A 19912-nucleotide genomic window follows, 5' to 3' on the forward strand; every position below is an offset into this window, starting at 1 on the left:
CTACTTATATGTGAGTGTTTAATTCTTCACATTGCCCTCCAGTCTCAAGGGTTAAAAATGAGACCCACAAGTTTTTCTCTTGTCCTCTGGCCTGTTGTGACAGCAGTGTGTTATTGGGTCATTGCTCATAAGGAATGAGAGGCAAGTCTCCCCTTTCTTCCCCCCCCCCACCCCAGACTTGTTTTTCTGGCTAGTTGGTGCCCCCCTCCACCAGCATGAATGCTTTGCTTGCACCTCAAGCAGCTGCAGGGGGGAGTGTATGATGGGGCCAGACGGCAGCCTCTTGCGGATGTTGAGTCCGGCCAGTTACACACGCTGTGCCACCAGGGGGCTCCCAACACTGGCAGTTACAGGAGCGTTTCTGCACAGGTTGCAGCTGCTCTGCCTTCCTCTCGTGGCTGTAATGTCAGTCCCTGGGTCTGTAATCGGCAATCGTCAGCCTTGGCACTCTCCAGCTTGGGCTAGGCTCTGGGTCTCAAGTAGGAGACCCTCTGGAATGCCAAGAGTACACTCTCACCTCCTTGTCCAGTGCAAGCTCCCAAGGTGGGGAGGGGAGGAGAGTGGGTGTTTAAACCAGCAGTAGCCAAAGTGGTGTTGTTTGGCTCCAGCTCTGGTCACCCCCAGCAGCCACCATAGCCAGTGGTCAGGCATGATGGGAGCTGGAGTCCAGCAATATCTGAACCCGTATTCCAGCCTTTGTTTGGATGGGAAGGGGTTTCTATCACCCTACGAGCCAGCAGGTTTGCTTCCCAGGGTTCTTTGTGGGAATCCAAGACTCTTCATCTATTTTCAAGTGAGGTTTCAATGTAGGCCATAGATGTGCCCTTTGCCCTGCTTGTTCCTTTGGGAGTCTTGTGCTTGCATAAAGGGTGGAGCCAGCAGTGGAGCCTCCTGTGTAAAGTGGAGGGGTTAAAAGGGCACAGTTGGGTGGCATTGTCACTCTCCTTGGCATGCCGGTAGATCTGGCTACCCCAAAATCCCTAGCAGGAAGTATTGGCTAGCCTGGGGCAGGCGCCACCCACCACTCCAACCGAGGAGCAACTACTGAACTTCCTCCACTTCCTCCCTCCAGTGGTGTCAGCAAAGCCCAAGGCACAGGGGCGCCAGGCTCGGATCACCTGCTTCGTGGAAGTGACGGCGGACGGGCTCACCAGCGAGACCAAGAAGACAGCAAAGCGGATCGGGAGCTCTGAGCTGCTCTGGAATGAGACTCTTGTGCTGTAAGAATTTGGGGCTCTAGGGAATTGGGATGCATGTGTGAAACTGAGCTGGGGCAGGCACTGGCTTTGCCCAGGTGGGTCTGCTCGGGATGGGCCTTTGGCTCTGTGGCTGTGGCAGCTGCTCTTTCCATGGCGAAGCAGGAGCCCTTGCAAGGGACGCATCTGCATGTTATCAGCTGCATTTCCAAACAAGGGAAGGCCCTTGGCTCCCCCTGGCTTGTCATCTTAAGCCTTTTGCCGAAATGACTATAATAATAATAATAAATAAATAAAAGTAATAAATTTTTATTTATACCCCACCCTCAGGGCGGCTAACAACAAATATAAAAACATTGATTAAAAACAACTTAAAAACAGCATAAAACACAACATCAATATAGCACCGCCAGGGGAAGGGAAAAAGGAATGGAAGCTTCGGTTAAATTGAAGGCCAGATGGAATAACTCTGTCTTACAGGCCCTGTGGAAGGAGATCAAGTCTCATGGGACAGAGCATTCCACCAGTTCGGTGCCATCACTGAAAAGGCTCTGGCCCTTGTGGAGGCCTCTCACTGGGGCCTGGGATGACCTAGTTTGCTCTTCTTATGTTTGGGAAGCCTAATGACGGGTCGAGAGCACTCACATTCTTTTCATTTATTTCTGTAGAGCCCCCTTTTCACCTTTTACCATTTAGTTTTGTCCACAAATTGGCTTTTACTGAATGTCCCTCATGCTTGGCGCAAGGCAAACTTGATCCCGCTACCTCACCAACCTGTCTTCTTTTGCACCCTCTTCCTCCCGCAACCCTGCTGCAGGAATGTCACCTCACAAAGCCACCTTGACGTGAAACTCTGGAGCTACCACACCCTGCGGAACGAGTTGCTGGGCACAGCCTCCATCAGTATCCCCAGTGCACTGAAGCAGAGCAAAGGGAATGGTACGTCCCATGGTAGAGACTCTCCACAGCCCCCTCCGCTGGTCTGTCCTCCGGTTTGGGCGTCACCAGGTTTTCTGCGCCCTCTGGCAGGGGGGAAATAAGGTGGTGGAAATGCTCTGGCCTTGGCAGAAGACAAGGCCTCATTGTGAGCGGCTGGGAGGCCTGTCAGGCGCACAGGGCTGCTGCTGCTGGTGTGTCTGATGGAGGCCACCCCTTCACCAGCCAGGAAAGCAGAGCAGCCCGCCCAGCAATACGAGGCCCTTGGCTGTCTGCTGCCATTTGTGGTTGCTGGAGTGGCCCGTGGCGGCAGCCGCTGCTGCTGCTACTACATAAAGGCCTCTATTCAGGGGGCTCCCGGCAGGGAAAGTCTCTCTCCGTCTCCTTCAGCCCAAACTGCTCCCCTGCCCCCACCACGGCCCCCACCTCACAGAATACAGACCTCGTATTGAGAGGTGCCGGGCCTGGAGAAAGCAGATGGAGGTGGGGGCAATGTCAGAGCAACAACTAGCTACTTTTCTGGGGGAGTCTCTTCTTCCTGGGCTTAGGCCTGATGGTCTGGTCCACTAGCTTTGAGACATCTGGGCCTTGGTGGGCAGGCTTTGGCTGGAGGTGAGTGGAGAGAGACCCCCTGCTGTGGGTCAAGAAAATGAGTGAAGGCTTACCTGCACCTTCCCTTGGAGTGTCAGAGCTTCTTGCTGCACTGCTGCCTCAGAGCAAAAGGTGTCAAGGGCTTCATGGTTGCTGGAAATGGCTTTTGTGGGGGGCGGCGGGGGGCTTAACATTGGGGCTGCCCTTTGGGGCCTTGTGGTGTGGTTGGAGGTCGAGTGTTTGAGATCCTGCCTGGCAGGCCTGAGTCGCCCTCCTGCCCTCTCCTCGCCCATATGAGCTGCTGCTCTTCCTCCTTGTGTGCTGGACACAATGCTCCTTTCATGAGACAAGGTGTAGTTTTGGGCGGCAAATGGAAAAGGCTCCGCTCGGTACCAAAAGGGGTGGAATTTTCCCTGGCACTGGCTGCGAGGGGAGGCTTCTTAAAGCGTCAGCACAGCCACTGCCAGTGAGTGTCAGAAGATCAGGCTTTCTTTCTCCCCATGGCTCTGAGGCAAGGGCTGCTTGCTGTGGTTGTTTTCCTGGATGAATGGCGTAAGAACATAGGAAGGGCTCTGCAGGATCGGGCCAGTGGCCCATCTAGTCCAGCATCCTGTTCTCACAGTGGGTGACCAGATGCCCGTGGGAAACCTGAGCAAAAGAGCACTCTCCCCTCCTGTGGTTTCCAGCAGCTGATATTCAGAAGTTACTGCCTCTGATTGTGGAGGCAGAACATAGCCATTATGGCTAAGAGCTGCTGATAGCCTTGTCCCCCATGGATTTGTGTAACTCTCTTTTAAAGCCACCTGAGTTGCTGGCCATCACTGCCTCTTTTGGGAGTGAGTTCCATAGTTTAAAGATGTGCTGTGCGAAGGAGTAGTATCTTTTTCTGTCCCGAATCTTCATTCAGCTTCATTAGATGTGCTCAATTTCAAGTGCTATGAAAGAGGGACTTCTCTCTGTCCACTTTCTCCATGCCATGCGTAACTCCATATTCTTCTGCCATCCCTTTCTCGCCTTTTCTCTAAATCAAAAAGTCCCAAACGTTGTAACCTTTCCCCATAGGGCTGTTGCACTATCCCTTTGATTGTTTTGCCTTTTCCAACTCCACCATATCTTTTTTGAGGAGAGGAAGTGACTCCAGGTAGAGCAGATTCACAGCTGGCACTGATAATGGCCACTCTCACTCCTCCTTGCCATGGGTGTGAGTGTCTGCTCTCCATTGAGCAAGCACCCAAATACAACACCCTCCCTTTCTCTGTGTGCTGGGCAGGAGGGAAGGGCAGCCCTTGTGAGCTGCTGATCTAAGGAGTGGGGTGTGTGTCCTATTGGTTTAATTTTTATCCTGCCTCATTGCTAGGGCTCTGCACCCATTTCAGGATACGCAATGCACAGCTAATGAGAGAGCAATACCCTGAGACCTCTGCAAAACCACCTATGATGGCCACCTGGTTCTACCCACAGGCATCTCAGATCCAAATGCCTTTCTCTGTGATGCTCTGGCTGGGGGTGGATACGGTCTTGAAGACACAAGATGGGAGATTCACATGGCTCATCTCTCAGGCGCTGAGGACTGGTGGCATGTGTGGCCTCCTTCTGAGAAGCTGAGAGTGGAGGCTTCCTCCCTGCAAAGTAGCCTCACTGAGAGGCCTACCTGAAGCTGCCCAATGAGCCTCAGGGCTGAAGAATGATTTGAACTAGCTTTGCTGGGCTGCACTGGGAGAGGAGGAAGCTGCAGCTCCTTCCTGGCACTTTGCCAGCTGCCTTTAGGCCTCCTGGAGCGGATGGATGGGCACATCTGAAGTTTTCTTGGGATCTGCAGCTGGGTCAGCAGCTTTTGTGTGCCCTGAAGATCCCTGCATGTTCATTGAGCATCTTCTGTCCTTGGCCCAAGGGTGGGCTCTGTTTGCTGCACCAGAATGGCAGTGGTGGGATGGGGAGTTTTTCCCCAGCCTAGCCGTGCTCCTTGGACATCTGCTCCAGAAGTGCTCTGCCAGAACCAACATTTTGGCCAGGCAGCTCCAGCAGAGCTCCAGGAGGAGAGGCTGTTTGGGGAGATGGAGGGTGGGGTGCAAATTAGTTCAATAAGAGCCAGCCGGCTACTGCCTTGGCTGCAGCAGCTCCCAAGTCCCCCATTGGATGCATCGTTTGCAGCTCCAATTCCCACCCACCCGCAAGGGACTCTTTGTTCTCAAGCCTGTTCTGGGCACAGGTTTACAACCCCCCACCCTCCCAACCTGGAGGCTGATCCCATTTCTACTGTGTGAGTGCAGCAGCTTCCTTCATATGTCCTCTCGCCTGCCAGCCAGGCAGGGAATGGGGTCTTCTGCCAAGGCTCTCGAAGCAGCCAGCATCTGAATCAAGGCTGGACCCAGAGCAGGGGGTGTGGCTCAGAAGAAATCTCTCTCTGTGTGTAAAAACAAATCCTCAAGTGGCTGCACCAATTGAGTGTGAAAACAAGGGGCCTGGAGCCTTTCGGGCTGCAGTGTGCAAACAACACCTCCCCCCCCCCCGCCCCTACAATCATCACCCTTGTTCTCAGGTTGCATCAAGAGGTTCTTGTTTAGGGAGCCCCCCTTCTCTCTCCACCCCCCCCCCAAATGCTTTTACAGCTCCTGCAAAGGTCTGTGACTTTGCTTCTCGTTCTGCCTTGCCCCAGGCAGGGATGCTGGAGCTGCAGCCACAAAGAATTCATTCAGAAGGAAGCCAGCCCTGATTTCTGCTCCCTGCTCCACACAAAGTAGTAGCAGGATCCAAGGAGGAAGTTGTAAGGATGGATGGATGGATGGATGGATGGATGGATGGATGGATGGATGGGCTCCTCATTGGAAAGCAAATCTCAAAGATGGCTTCACTGAACTGTGGCCAGGCCAATGCTGGGAAAGAGTTGTGTGGGAAACCATGTTTTGGGGTCCTCTGGCTATCCCTCTAATAGTAGCACCTCTCCTTGCAAGCCAGCTGGCAAAGCTTGTTCTGCTGGGCGTACAAGGCTTCTTCCAGAAAGGTGCCTTGCATCTCAGCGATTGTCCTCTTTAAACCCTTGAGTGTCCTTGACTAGCATGGAGGGCTCTTTCCCCTTCCCTTACCAGAACTCCCGCCCAACCTTCTATTCTTGTTGACAGACTGCTGACATGTAGACTAAATGAAGCTACTGCTTGGTGGATTTGTACCCAGTAAGGGCATGTGGAAGGTCCCAGGTTCAGCCTCTAGTCTCTACAACACCCTAGAGAACCATGGCCAATCAGTGTAGACAATCCTGAACTCCACAAACCAACTTTCTCTGCCCCCTTTCCCTCATCAGACAGCTTTCTCTGACCTATTTCTCCCTATGTTTTTCTGTGTACCCAACCAGAGAAGCGCTCCCCTCATTGGCTAGAGTGGTGCTTTTCCCTTGGTGACTGCTATACTGTAGGGAGCCACTGGCTGAAAGGCCCTGCCAGGAAAAAAAGGTGCCTCCCCTTCTTCCTTTTTAGAAAAAGGAAGCAGGAACTCTGGGATCGCATCCCTTGCTTTTGCTGGGAAAGCTCTTATACCCCCAGACAAGGATTGCCTTGGCCAGAGAGCCTTTGGCCTTTGTTCGATTGGCCACCATCTTGATTTGATTTTGTATATTTCTATGCCACTTTACATTCAAATGAATCCCAAAGTGGCTTACAAACAATAAGTAATTAGAACATGATAGAACATAATAAACACCACAAATACAGGCCCCTTCTGTTCCCTGAGGGCTCCCTGCTCCTAGTGCCCAGAAGGTGGAGGCGGAGCTCTCTCCTTTCCTTTCCCCTCCGCATCGCTTCTCCATCCATGTTAAGCCTTGGGCTGCCTTCCTCTTTGCTGTCTTGCTCACATCGCTCCAGGCATGTCCACCCTGGGACTGTGGGGAGCCTGTCCAGCAGCTGGAACTTCCTTCCTTTTTCCTTCCCTTCCTTGCTCCTGCTCCTACTGGCCAGACTGCTGGAAAGCTCGGGTCCTTTTCATGTCCTGGCTAGGAATTCCCTGCCAAACGGGAGCACTGAGGCTCCAAGCGGTGCAGCGGAGGTAGTGAACTGAGGAGGCCTTATGTAAGGCTGGGGCGGCCCCTTCCCCCAAATGATAACAGCCCGTCCCCCCTGCACACAAGCTGGCTTTGTGTGCGGCCGCTGAGGGACCCTGGTCTGCTGCAACAGCAAGGTCCCTTTATGTGTGCCTGGGCCATGGGCCGTGGTGGAGGGGCCCATGCGTGTTTATTTTCTTAAAGAAAGCAGAGGGAGGGGAAAGTGGTGTTCACTGCCTTGCCTGGAGACACAGGCACCTTGTCTCTGCCAGGGGACAAAAGGGCTCTGTGCAGCCTGCAGCAGGAGCAGAGGGCTGCCAAGGTGGGGCAGCGGGGAGAGAAAGGGGCGAGGACAGTCTCCCTGTATCACCAAAGGCGTGCTGGTGGCCCCTTGGCTGGGCCTGGCTCCTTGCGGGTAGATGGAAGGCCAAACCCTCCTGTTCCTCTGGCTCAAAACCTTCCCCTCCCTGACTCGGCTGTGCTGCACTTCACACACCAGGAGCTGCTGCCGCCACTGCGGACAGAGAGGCTGGAGCCCCGTGTGCAGCTGGTGAAAGGGAGGCCTCCAGGCAGCTCAGGTGTGAACTTTGGGGGCCTGCCCAAGGTGCCTGGCCCTCTCTCTCCAGGGACTGAATATCAGTTGCTCTTTGTCTTCCTGCCCTGGGTGCTGGGGAGTAGGAATTCCTTCTCCCATAGTCACCTTGATGTCACCCTCCTCTCAGGGCATTTGTGCTCCTCGCCTTCCTTTTCAGCCAGCACGAGGAGACTGAGGCTCCGAGGGCAGATTTGGGCCTAAGAAATGTGCTGGGGAGTAAGCGCAGCTGCAGCAACAGGAAAGGTGTTGGGCCTGAAGTGGGCGACCCTGAGCCTGGCTGTTCTGCTGAGCATCTTCTGGGCAGAGCAGGGATGTGGGTTCAGCCCCCTCACGTTGGAAAGCATTTAATGTCACAGAGGAGAGTTCCCTGTGCTGCTCCCTGGGTACAGAGATGGTCCTGTCATCCGGGTGGGGAGCAAGGTACTCAGCATATGCTCCTGCCCTCCCCGACCCCCAACATTACAGTTCCCTCTGCTGAGGGGCTAAGCTCCAACTCTGCCACTGGAGGAATGGTGTGATTAAAGTGTTGGGGTGAGGCTAGCTAGGGCTGGAGTGCTAGAGAGGTCTAGGGAACGAGGCTGCCCCCCACTTGCTTATGGGCCTGTGTCCACCAGGGCCACTCTGCTGGTGTAATGGCTTTCCCCCCCTCTTGTCACTCTCTGTACCTCACAGCGGAAAACAAGCAGCTGACCTTGAACCTGCAGATGGAGAACAAAGGCTGCCTTGTCTCTGGTGGGGAGCTGACCATTTTCCTGGATGGGCCCAGTGTTGATGTAGGAAGCTTGCCTAACGGCAACGTTGTGACGGAGGGTGAGTGTGGCAGGGTGGGGTGGGGTGGGGTAGCCGCCTGCCGCTTGGGTCCTGGACAGCCAGCGGGGCCTTTGATGAGTTGTCCTATGAAAGACGGGAGCTGAGGCAGACGGGTTCAAGCCGAAGGGTGGGGGGCAGGCGGGTCTGAGCCAAGCCTTCCCTGTACTCTAATCCCAGTCATGTGTGGTCTGGTGGCAGGGAAGGGGAATCACTTTGTAGATGTACAGAGGCAGTATTTACAGCAGCATCTCAGGTCCTTGAGCCCAGCTTAGAGATTGGGAGCAGGTTCTGAGGCTGGGCCCTGACTCCGAACTGAGCCCCAGAGCAAATATTGCTCTTCAGACCTTTAGTACCTGAGTTGTCCTGAGCAGAATGGCAAGGAGCTCTTGTGTCCAGGGAACTGAACCTCACCAGGCAGGCATGCAAAATGTTAAACAGGCCCTCCCATCCCAGGGAGGCCACCTCCCTTCCTTCCCAAGGTGCTGGTCTGTCTCTTCCTGCTGCCCCACCCCCCCACCCCCGGAAGGGACCCTGGGCTCCTTCTCCTCACCCATCCTAGCAGAGTCTTTCCTGAAAGTGAGAGGAACTGCATTTGATGGGATGAGAGAGAAGTTGAGAGATAAATCCAAAGATGCCACAACACCACTGGGCGGTGGAGGAGGTCCACATGGGCAAAGCTGTGTTGTAGATGTTGCCCACCAGCCTCTGCTATAGTTGCTGAACCTTCAGAGGTGGGAGGAGAGCTCAGCTCTCCAGTGGCCCCTGGGATCATCCAGATTCATGATTCTATGAGGACTCCCATGTTTCAACTGTCATAATAACCTGTATCATTTGTTATAGTTTGCACCCTTTCCCTCCACCTCAGCTCCAGGTTACACAGCTGCCTCATTCCTTGTCCACCCACCCCTCCCCTTTCCCCACAGCTGGCTGTTGCCAGGGCTTGGCTTTTGGCCTGCCTGCCAGGGTCCTATTCTGACCAGTTCTTTGCTTCCTTGTTCCTTCAGGGTCCCAGGCAGCTGGGAGGGACCCCTGTGGTCTGGCCTCGTCCCCAGAGAGCAGGCCCCAGGCCCCCAGCACCAACTGCTTTGGCGGCAGGTCCAGGTAAGGGTTCTCCTCTGCTCTGCCGTGGCATTTTGGATGGCTGCAGGTGCGTTTGATGGAGGCCACTCTGGAGCCTGTGATGGTCAGCACGCAGGGCAGGGTAAGCCATGATGGAAAGAGACAAAGAAGAGGATGGGGAGGTTGGGAGGTTTGCCAGGACAGAGGTAGGAAAGAGCCCAGAAAGGCCTGGGTGGGCAGGGAACTGCCTTGCAAGGTTTTGAGGAGTCAGGCTGGCCCATGTGCATGTGGCTCAGAGTTGGGAAGACCAGATAAGGGCTACTGCATCCCTCTGTGGCAAGAGGAGCATTTGGTAGCAGGGGAATTGCAGCTCCAGGACACTGTTGGTAGTGGGCTACACTTGGTACCCCTGCTCTCTTGGTCTAGCACAGGCATCCCCAAACTTCGGCCCTCCAGATGCTTTGGAGTACAGTTCCCATCTTCCCTGACCACTGGTCCTGTTAGCTAGGGATCATGGGAGTTGTAGGCCAAAATATCTGGAGGGCCGCAGTTTGGGGGTGCCTGGTCTAGCACCACCCATTATCTGGTGTGTGGAAAGTCCAGGCAATTATTGTGGGGTACTTTGGCTTTAGGGCAAAGTCCCCTGGAGACTGATAGTTCTCCTTCTCCTTCCAATCAGAGCCTGCTGACCCTGGCAAAAAGTGCTTGCTCTGAGCAGCTGTCCAGAAAGCAGGGCAAGGGGCTTGCCAAGGGGGGTCTGCTTGGCCCTTCCTTCCACTCTCTGGCCACAGCTGTGTCGTGTTTGTGTACTGTTGCCGGTGTGGTGCTGAATTTAGCACCCCACTGACAGGATTTGCTGGGCAGGAGGGAGACCCCAGACTGTTCTGCTTGCCCTGCAGTGTCCCTGAAGGGAGCCATACTGCTTCTCCTGAGATGATGGGTGGCTAGCCAACTGACCAACTTCCTTCACCAGGTTCCATTCTTCCCTGCATTGTAGTGCTCAGCCCCGTATCCAGGGAAGACTCCTCCTCAGTCTCCTTTTTCCTCTGCTTCATTGTGCCTTCCTGGCTCTGTTTGTGCAGGGCCCCCAGAAGCCCCTGAATCCTCCACCAAAAGAAGTTCGATTCCCCTGAATTAAACATATTGGCTTCTGCAGATGGGAAGAGCTTTCAGGGAGTTGAACTTTTGGCCCTCACCAAAAGCTCCTGGAACGGCCCTTCCAAACGGACACAGGCATCTTCTGCAGCCTTCATGTGGTTCTGCTCAGAAGAACATCCTCAGAAGAGCCTGGCTGGTGGATCACCTAGTCCAGCATTCTGGGTTCCACAGCGGACAATTAGCTGTCCTACTGGGAAGCCAACAAGCTGGATAGGAGGGCAAGAGCACTCACAACATTCTAGGCTTCTCCTTGATGCTGTAAGGTCTAGAGACTTGCATCTTTTAAAAAAGTGCAATGGTGTAAAGAACCTTATGCCCCGAGGGGCACAGTAAATTATTGCAGTCTTGGCTCTGTGCAGCCGTTGGATCTAATCAGGGTGCTGGACAGATTCTGGATGAGTTCTCCATGTTAGTCTGGAGCAGTGAAAACCTCAGCCTGCCCCATGATTTCTCCATTGGACACACGAGTGGGCCATAGCCTTCCTAGGCTTTATTTAGTCTGGAATGGTCAGCTCTTGCAAAGGAAAGTTCAAGCCGACCTTTGGACCACAAGACCCTTTGCAGGGATGGCTGAGTGATGGGCCAAGAGGGTCTGGAGCAACCTTGATTTGCATCCTGGTCTCTCCAGGCAGCTAGCCTCTACTTCCAGGGGAAATAAAATTATTTATCATCATCATTACCACTACTGACATTGCTGGTTGGAGGCAGGCAACAAGCAGTTTAGTTTTTGCCCCCGGCCTGTTTCTTCATTGCGCTGCAAAATTGGGCCCTTGCAGGAAAACCTGGATGCTGGGATGCCAAATTCCCTAGTGAGCAGCACTTCCCTCACTGGATGGCTGCTTTGGGGTGAAATTGGTGTGGATGGGATTAGAGTGGGATTTGCTTCCACAAGCGATTGAGGAACATCTCAGGGCGATTTGCAAACAGGCTACAACAAATGTGCCTGCTCTCTCATTTTAGTGCTGTCTCTGATCAGAGAGGTTCCAAGGTGAGGTGTTTTGGGTGAGTGTGTGTGTCCCCCCCCCCCAGATCTGTGTGTCTTGGGAAACAGTTTCTAAAGAAAGGAGAAAAGGGGATGGGAGGGAGGACCTTGGGCTCCATTTTCAGAAACAAACACTTGTGGCTGGTGGTCCTCCCTCCCGTTCTATCACCACCACCACCTTTTGCACAGATCAGAGGAATTTCTCAGCCTTGCGTTGCCCGCCTAGCGGTTCCCTGGCTGAGGAGGGCTGGCAACACCACCCTGCGACCAGGATCGATCACTCGTGCCTGTTTGCAAAGTGTTTCCTTGCATTTGCACAACAGAGATGGGCCCTCTCGCTGCTGGGTCCCCTCCTCCACTGTCTTTTTCCTGCTTCTCCTTGGGCGGGGGACCTTCTCCTTGCTCTCGGCTGTCCTTGGTGTCGCATTCCCCATTGTGCCCCCTTCCCCTTGCTGCTTCCCTGAGTCCTTCTCCCTGTGGGGTTGCTCATTCCTACCAAGGTCAGCTTGGTGCTGGTTTCCTTTCCCCCTCATGCCCTTTGCTCCTGCCCCCCCCCCCAACTGCACTTGGAGAGAAACTGGCGGGAGGGAGATGCTTAGACAGTGTCTTGATCAGCCAGCATATCCTAGGGATCCTTTGGTTCTGGTTGGCCACTGTGGGAACAGGATGCTGGATTAGATGGGCCCTTATTTTGATCTCGCCTCCTTGACTCTGAAACAGCCTGACTCTCTGGACCCCAAGCCAGAATCTCTGGAGCTTTCTCTGCATGCGTGTTGGAATATAATAATAATAATAATTTATTATTTATACCCCGCCCATCTGGCTGGGTTTCCCCAGCCACTCTGGGCGGCTTCCAACCGAATATTAAAAACAGTACAGCATCAAACATTAAAAACTTCCCTAAAGAGGGCCATCTTCAGTTGTCTTCTAAAAGTAAAATAATTGCTTATTGCTTTGACATCTGCTGGGAGGGCGTTCCACAGGGCGGGTGCCACTACTGAGAAGGCCCTCTGTCTGGTTCCCTGTGGGGATTAGGGCCTATTACAGGTCGTGCCTCCCCTCTCTACCCAAGATCAGCCCTGCTCCCTGCTCCCACCACTTATTCACTCTACTTATGGGGAAACTGCCCCATTCCCTGCTGTCTCCAGCCTGTTCCTCCCACTGGTGCTGCCTGCCCCCTTTTCCAGGCTCCTATTTTAAGCGGCTGCTGTTCCCCGTGAGCTGTGCCATGTGACCTCCTCTGGTTTATTTCCACACGTCTATTAAAAGATGATGCCAAGTTAGGAGCCCCGTAGGAAGACAGCCTTGGCAGGATGGCTAATTTGGGCCTACACGACCTGCACAACGCAGCGGAAATGGGCAATTTGGGTTTCTAAAAAACACCCCTGGAGGTCCAGAGGTTGTTTATCCCCAGAGAGTGGGGTGGGTGAGCCATTCCTAGTGATGTCTGCGCAAGTCCTGTGCCAAAAACCTTACCACCTCGCTCTGCGTGCACTAATATGAAACTGTCCAGGATTTTGCCCTGGTTTTGCATTGTTCTTCTAAACCTTCTAACCCTTTAATGTATTTCTTTAAAAAGAAAAAGAAAAAACCAGACAAGCACACGAAAGCTTAACGCAGGTCCAATAAACTTGCTCTCCACATTTTGAACATTGTATAAGAGCACTATGAAAACAGAAACATGGAGAGTTTCCAGCTGAAGTGGAGGTAGTATTATAGCAGCTAGACGGTGTCAGGCTAGGATTGGAGAGGCCCAGGCTCAGATTCCCACCCAGCCGTGGAGCCCCCAGAACGACCCACCTCCACTGAATACTAGTTGCTGGGAATCGCAGGTGGGCTGAGTGTGGCTGTTGTACTTGGATCCAGCATGAAGTCTTCCCATAACAGGCATCTGGTTGGCCCCTGTTAGAACAGGATGCCGTACTAGATGGGTCATTGACCTCATCCCACAGGGTTCTACTTACATTCTTAGAAATGTAAGCGTTCTTACATTCTTATGAACTTGGGCCAGTCATTCTCTTTCTCAGCCTCACCTACCTCGCAGGTTTGTTGTGAGGATAACATAGTATGACTTCCACACACTCCAGCTGTGTGCAGAGATGCGGAATGTCTCAAACCAGCGCAAACTCCTCTTGTCTTCTGTTTCCTTCCTGGCATGTTTCTAGTCCTTATGTCTGTTGACAGAAACCTGATGAAACCTCAAAAACCTGGGTGTCTGGTCCCTGTAATGTTTGCTTACCCTCTTCCCTCTATTCCACTTGCAGTTGTGACTATTATGCAACCATGATCGCCATGATCTTGCAACTATATGTCCATGGACTCAATTTGCATGACTGACCTGTGCTATTTTGGTGCAGGACGAGGTATGGAATGTCATGGAGAACAGGCCCAGCCATTAGCCTTCCACCCTCCTGCCTACAAGGAATATAATGATCTGTGGAAACTCAGGAGACACTCCCCTCACCTCTCAACTGTTTCTTCTGCAGGGCACACAGACATGTGGCTGGAGTGGCCAGACAGAGCACAGCCAATGGGGAGCAAAGTCCCAGTCCCAGAGCCCAGCAGCAGCCAGCAGGCAAGACCCAGGATGGCACAGTGAATGGCACAGGTGAGAGTGGGGAGAGAGGAGGAGGAGGTGATGGTCTCTCCTCTGAAGCTCTAAGGCCAGCCCTGTGTGCCACCTCATTTGTGGAGGACCTGCGTTGCTCGCCCACCTGCTTTAATATAACTTTGAGATGCTACCTGGAGATGAAAGGTTATCTCCCCATGTCACTTCCCCAGTTTTACTTGACTGGCTGTGCTCTACAGACAGATGTTGCCATTGGGGAAACTCTAGGTCCTTCTCAGGATGGTGGCGATGGACCAGGAACGAGACCTTGGGGTCCTAGTGGAGAACTTGATGAAGATGTTGGCCCAGTGCATGGTATTCTGGACTAGATGGGCCCTTGGCCTGATGGCTCCTGCAATGTTCTTAGGAGGCATCAGCATCCCCTCAACTCTGCCATAATTGCTCCCCTCTCTTTCAGTGAATGGTGAACCTGCCAGTTCCACCCTCGATGTCCCTGAAGATGAACAGTCTGTGCCACCTGAGGCTATGTCAGGTGCAACCTCCAGCTCTGGCACAGCTCATGACTCTCCAAGGGCAGGGGAATCTGCCCCCAGCTCAGAGGCCCAGCCTTCTCAGCCAGCAGCACAGACTCTGGAGGTCCTGCCCTCTGGGTAAGTGGTGTCCTGCTCTCTGTTTGGGCACCTTGGCCATGGCATGAATGCCCACAGCCTTAGCCAACTAGGGGGAGGTTGGGAACGGTCACCAGGGAGTTGAAACCTTTTAAAAATATTATTCTGAATTAGAGGCTGTTTGCTGGGAGTAGAGTTTATCCTTGCAAGAACTCCTGCTCTCTTGTCTTTTCCAAAGTCCTCTCTTTCTAAGCATGATGGGGCCCCAGGCCTGCCTCACGAGACAGTTTCAGTGATTACTGTGATCATGTCTGTGAACCCCCTTGTGCATTTAAGAAATATGAATGCTAAGTATTATCATCGTTAGAAGAATGTTACAGTATTTTTGCAAGACCTGGAGTTTTAGGGAGGAAGGGCTGTGACTGAGGTCCAGCTCTGAGGATGCCTGATCTGGGAGCAGAGTCTGGATTACTAGGGTTAAGATTCAGTTGTGAACTCAACAGTTGTGACTCCTCAGCTGCACCTGTTCCCCTTCCTTCCATCCTCCCTGGTCCTGCAATGTGGCTATTTCTGTTGAGCCTTCCAGTGCCCAAACACCACCTCCTGACTCCTGCATTTCCGATGAAGCAAGCCATCTGTTTTCCTTCTGGCCTCTCAGTTCAGAGTCTCATGTGTGTGTTTGCATCACTTGCAGGTAATTGGGGGGCCGGCAGCTCAGAGCGCCTTTATGCTGGGCGTGTGAGCGCTACTGTTTTCAGGCCTCAGCCACTTCCTGTTTGCAGACAGCTGGAAAAGTCCAGGGCGTCTCAAAAGGCTCTTTCTTCTTGCTGGAGCTCTCCTCCCTTCCTGCTCACGTACTGCGGTGTGCCTGGGGTCCAGGAGGCAAGGGGGGCGCTTTATGCAGAGATGCTCCTGAAATGAAGGGCACACCACACAGCCTACAGCCGAGACACCCTTCCTTTAAGGATCCTGGTGCTGATGGTCCCCTGCTACAGTATATAGTGAGAAGCTTGTGTGGGTGTTGGGTGGGGACTGTGCTGTGTACAAGCCAAGTTTCCCCTGCTTCTGTGGCTGAGGGATCTCAGGGCCTCTTGTGGGGCAAGTCCACAGGCACTTCCAAGCCCTGGTGTGTATGCGCGCGCATGCAGGCCGCTTCCAGCTCCTCCTGTTGGCAGCCCGGCAGTGTTTTGCTTGGCTGCGTCGGGCGCCTGCTTCAGGCCACTCCATTTGCATGGGCACAAACAGGCTTGCGGGAGGTAGCCCATCAGAAGGGCGGGGGTACTGTAGGCTGCCTTTATGCTGCTCTCCCTTAACATCTGCACTCAACGTGGCAAGCACAAAAGCCTCTCACATACAAACAGCTGGAGCGGGGAGTGCAGGAGGCTGTGGAAAGCCATGGGGCTAAACTGTTCCATATGTGGGGTGGGGGTGGGGTGTTCATGTTCCTGGGAGACCCACGACATGGCCCTCAAGGAGGAGGACCAGAAGGGGTGCTGCTGTGCAAATCTGGGGTCCTTGTGGGGAAGGGGCATCCTGCTGTCACACACAGGCTCTCTTGCTCACTCACTCTCCCTCTGGGCTGACGGCAGAACAGACACCTCCTCTTCCCCCCCCCCCCCGCCCCCTGCCCTGCATCTGGTTCCTATCAGTGTTGCTCCTGCTTCGGGGACAGCGGCTCTCATTAACACGGCGGCGTGTACACCAGTTCGTGCCTTGTCTCGTGCATACAAAGAGGTGCATTATGCTCCCTTGCAACAGGCGCGGGCTGTGGTTCTTTACGTAAGGCAGGGCGTCTCGCTTGGACGGCAAGGTGAACTCAGTACTGCTGTTTTACTACCAGCAAACCTCATCTCCATTCAGAGCAGAGGTAGCCTGGGAGGATGGCGAGCTGATTGCCTGGGCAGCCACCTTCCTGAACCAGGTCTTGCCTTTATGGCATGGCAGTGCCCTGCCCTCTGGAGTGGAAGGCATTCCTTCTTGCAGATTGGTGGCCATTTATGATCCTCTGCAGAGCCTCCTGGAGTTTGGCTGGGGATATTTAAGAGGTGCATTCTGCATCTCCACAGTAACATGGTCTTGTATATCCTGTTTTGTTTTTTTAAAAAATAAAGTTTCTAGCCCTTATGAGTTGTTGTTGTGGTTTAAATGGCAGACTGTTCTTGGTGAAAGCGTTGCCCAATCAGGGACTGCTCCTTAATCTTGCTGTGATTGGCCAAAGCAAAACAAAGATGGGCTGTTATGTGTGCCTGCTGATGCCTTTTGGAAGCTGTAGGTCCTGCAGAAGTTGTTGGGGCCCCCAAACCTTGACACGCACCCTTGGATCTGGCTAGAGTATTGCTATGCAGTTGGAGCCAGTGGGTGCAGAGGAGGGGGTCCTGTGCCTTTGCTCATAGGGCAGCTTAAGTAAGCCACTGCGCTTACCTTACAGAGCTGTTGGAGTCATAGAGAAAGAGAGAGTCAAAAAGTTCTTCATGCTCTGGAAAATACTAGAAATAAGTAATAGCAACAAGGCTTGCCCAAGCTCACAAAATGGGACCTCCGTCCCCTTCTCACTCCATGTCTCCTCTCTTTCTTTCTGTCCTTCAGGTGGGAGCAACGAGAGCTGCCAAATGGGAGAGTGTATTACGTGGACCACAACACAAAGACCACCACCTGGGAGCGCCCTCTTCCACCAGGGTAGGTGCTCAGACATGAGCGTGCTTTGCAGGATCTGGTCTGGAGATATTCCAAGGAGGGTGGCCGGGTGTGCTGTGCGAAGCAGATGCTCTTCACGAGATCCTAACATATGTGATGATATATATACATATATACACATACACACACTGTATATATCTCCAAGGCCATAATTCCAGGGCAGGCTCAGTGTTCAGCTGCCCAGGGCTCACGAAGGCAGCTGGCACAAGGACAACCTGTTTTCATTACAAAAGTGTACATTTTGCTCTTTGGTCCAAAGGCTTTTAGAGCTACTTGCTCTTTAAAAAATGCAAATAACAGCATTAATTAGTTAAAATAGCAGTAGTGGAATAGTCGCGAAAAGCATGCCTACAAAACACCAGCTTTGGAACACATTTAAATCAGCCTAAAGGTCCACTTGGCGTTGGAAAGAGAGCAGAGTGTCTAGCAAGCAAGCCTCCTTGGGGAGAGCATTCCACTGCTTGGGCGGCCCTTTCTTTCCTCACCTTTGCTCCAGAAGATGGGGGAGCTTGGAAAAGGGCCTCCAAGAGGACGAGCCCTCCGGGGCCCTAAGCTGTTTAGGGCTTTGAAGGTAAGAACTAACACCTTGAGCTGTGCCCAGTGCAGATGCTTTTAAGACTGGCCAGGTGTCTTCCATACACCTGGTCCCAGTTGCCATGTTCTTTGCTAGTCAAAGTTTCTGAGTCTTCTTCAAGGGCACATGGCCAAACAGTGCGGTACCTGAGCCCAGCTCACACTCTATCCCAAGAAGGGCATCAAGCTGGCTCTCTAGCCATCACTGGTGAAAGGTGCTTCAAGCTGTGAAAATTGCTTGGGGTTCTGAGGACAGGGCTGGATTTAACAGGACACCCCCCCAAAAAAAATATCCTTCAAACCCAATCCTGTAAGGGGAGTGCAGCTCTGGCCAGAGAAGGCCGAACTCCACCTCCCAAATCTGTTACCCTAAAGGGGTGTGTGGGTTGAAGAGGGTTAATTGCTTGGATACTGGCAGAATTTTGGAAGAACATCTGGGGTGTCTGAAGAAGGGGAAATTCTTCATCCAACCCCCAAAGCCACCTCTGGCCCAGAAATGTTCCTTGGCAAAAGAAGTTCCCATGATGGTAGAAGAGGATTCATCGGCCACTTATGTATTTGTTTGTGTGTGTGTGTGAGAGAGAGAGAGAGAGAGAGAGAGAGAGAGAGAGAGAGAGAGAGAGAGAGAGTGACAGAAAGATTAGGCTCTTCTTTCACCCCTGCAGCTGGGAGAAACGAGTGGATCCCCGTGGCAGGTACTACTACGTGGACCACAACACTCGCACAACCACGTGGCAGCGCCCCACCGCCGAGTACGTGCGCAACTATGAGCAGTGGCAGAGCCAGCGCAACCAGCTTCAAGGAGCCATGCAGCAATTCAGCCAAAGATTTCTCTACCAGGTGAGGGTATTCCCAGCCCCAGCCAGCTAAACTGCACAGAGCGGCTCTGCCACCTTCCCACAGCCACCAGTCCCTTTGTTAGGCTGCGAGAGCGACGATGCTCTAGGCTGCAGAGAAATAGCCCAGGAGAACTGGGTACCAGGAAGGGCTGCATCAAAGATGCCTACTAATACCTGCTGGTATCTACAGCAGAAGAGACCCAGAGGAAGAGCTGCAAGGGGACTTGGTTAGCTTACAGACAGGCCCCTTCCATAGCCCCTTCCTTTTGCGGGTTTGGTAGCCATTGCCTGCTGGCTGCCTCGGTTCTGCTGTGGTCTAGTGTTGCTCTGGAGCCTTCCCTTGAGGGCTCCGAGAGCCTGATTCCATTACTAGTATTGTTTGTTTCATTGTCACTATCCATAGGCAGCCCTGTAACAGAGATCCCAGGGCCGCTTACAGCAAGTAATAAAAGACAATGAAACAGTATATATTGAGAAAGGAGCAGCCAAGAGTAAAACAACATGAAACTGAAAGAGAAGGCCCCGAGGTTCCCCTCCTGGCTGCTACTCGCAGGACCCCTTGCCACTTAGTGAGGCCACAAGCAGCCAGGCACAACCCCTCTGCCCACCACTATTCTGTGTCTAATGTACCCTTAAGGAGGCCTTGTGAATGTGGTGCCTGTGGCTTGGAGTGTGGAAAGTGGCCGGTTTTCATTTAGGCAAGAGCGACTAGAAATGTCTGGTTGAAATTCAGGGGATTGGGGTAAGGAGAGACTGTGTTTCCCTAGTCCTGTGAACAGATCTGGTGTGAAGCTCCCTTTTTTGATTGCCAGTATTGCTGGCTGTCCCGAAGGAAGATGCCAGTCAGGCTCCCCTCCTGCCACTCTTGCATTAGACGGTGACGAGCAGGACTCTCCAAGAATATATGATGCGGACCCCAGTCTGGGTGCACTGCAGGGTCAGGACTTGTTGTGAGAGCCTGCCTGCCTTCCTTGGCTTGGGAACCTGATCCCCACTCCACAACACAGGAGGCACAAGACCCTGGCAGCACCATGGTGGTCAAGATAGAGAGGCCTGCATCCTGTTGTTATTCCCTTCTGTTGGGCCGATGGCTTATTCTCTGCCTCTACAGCCACCCCACAGAGGAGTGTGGAGAAAACTGCTCTTTGCCATACCAGAGCAGCTCCCTCCACGTGGAAAGGTGTTCAGAGGGTGCCATTGTTTGTCTTGTAGTGACTTTGCTGGCCAATAATGGAGTTGCTGTTCCCAGGAAGGCGACCCCAGCTTTTCGAG

The 19912-nt window shown here is 53.2% G+C and overlaps 1 protein-coding gene across 2 annotated transcripts in view; it reads left to right on the forward strand.

Annotated features, from left to right (window-relative positions):
* The window catches only part of WWP2 (WW domain containing E3 ubiquitin protein ligase 2), a 40345-nt gene that overhangs the window by 7256 nt on the left and 13177 nt on the right, over positions 1 to 19912 (forward strand). For both annotated transcript variants that reach the window (XM_060276012.1, XM_035117796.2), the window contains 8 exons: positions 1073 to 1220; positions 2014 to 2135; positions 8021 to 8158; positions 9163 to 9259; positions 13844 to 13965; positions 14384 to 14576; positions 17121 to 17210; positions 18467 to 18641. In XM_060276012.1, the coding sequence (XP_060131995.1) occupies positions 1073 to 1220; positions 2014 to 2135; positions 8021 to 8158; positions 9163 to 9259; positions 13844 to 13965; positions 14384 to 14576; positions 17121 to 17210; positions 18467 to 18641 (1085 nt within the window). The remainder of the gene's footprint in view (positions 1 to 1072; positions 1221 to 2013; positions 2136 to 8020; positions 8159 to 9162; positions 9260 to 13843; positions 13966 to 14383; positions 14577 to 17120; positions 17211 to 18466; positions 18642 to 19912) is intronic.

Source organism: Zootoca vivipara, chromosome 6, assembly GCF_963506605.1.
Source record: "Zootoca vivipara chromosome 6, rZooViv1.1, whole genome shotgun sequence".
Lineage (NCBI taxonomy): Eukaryota > Metazoa > Chordata > Lepidosauria > Squamata > Lacertidae > Zootoca > Zootoca vivipara.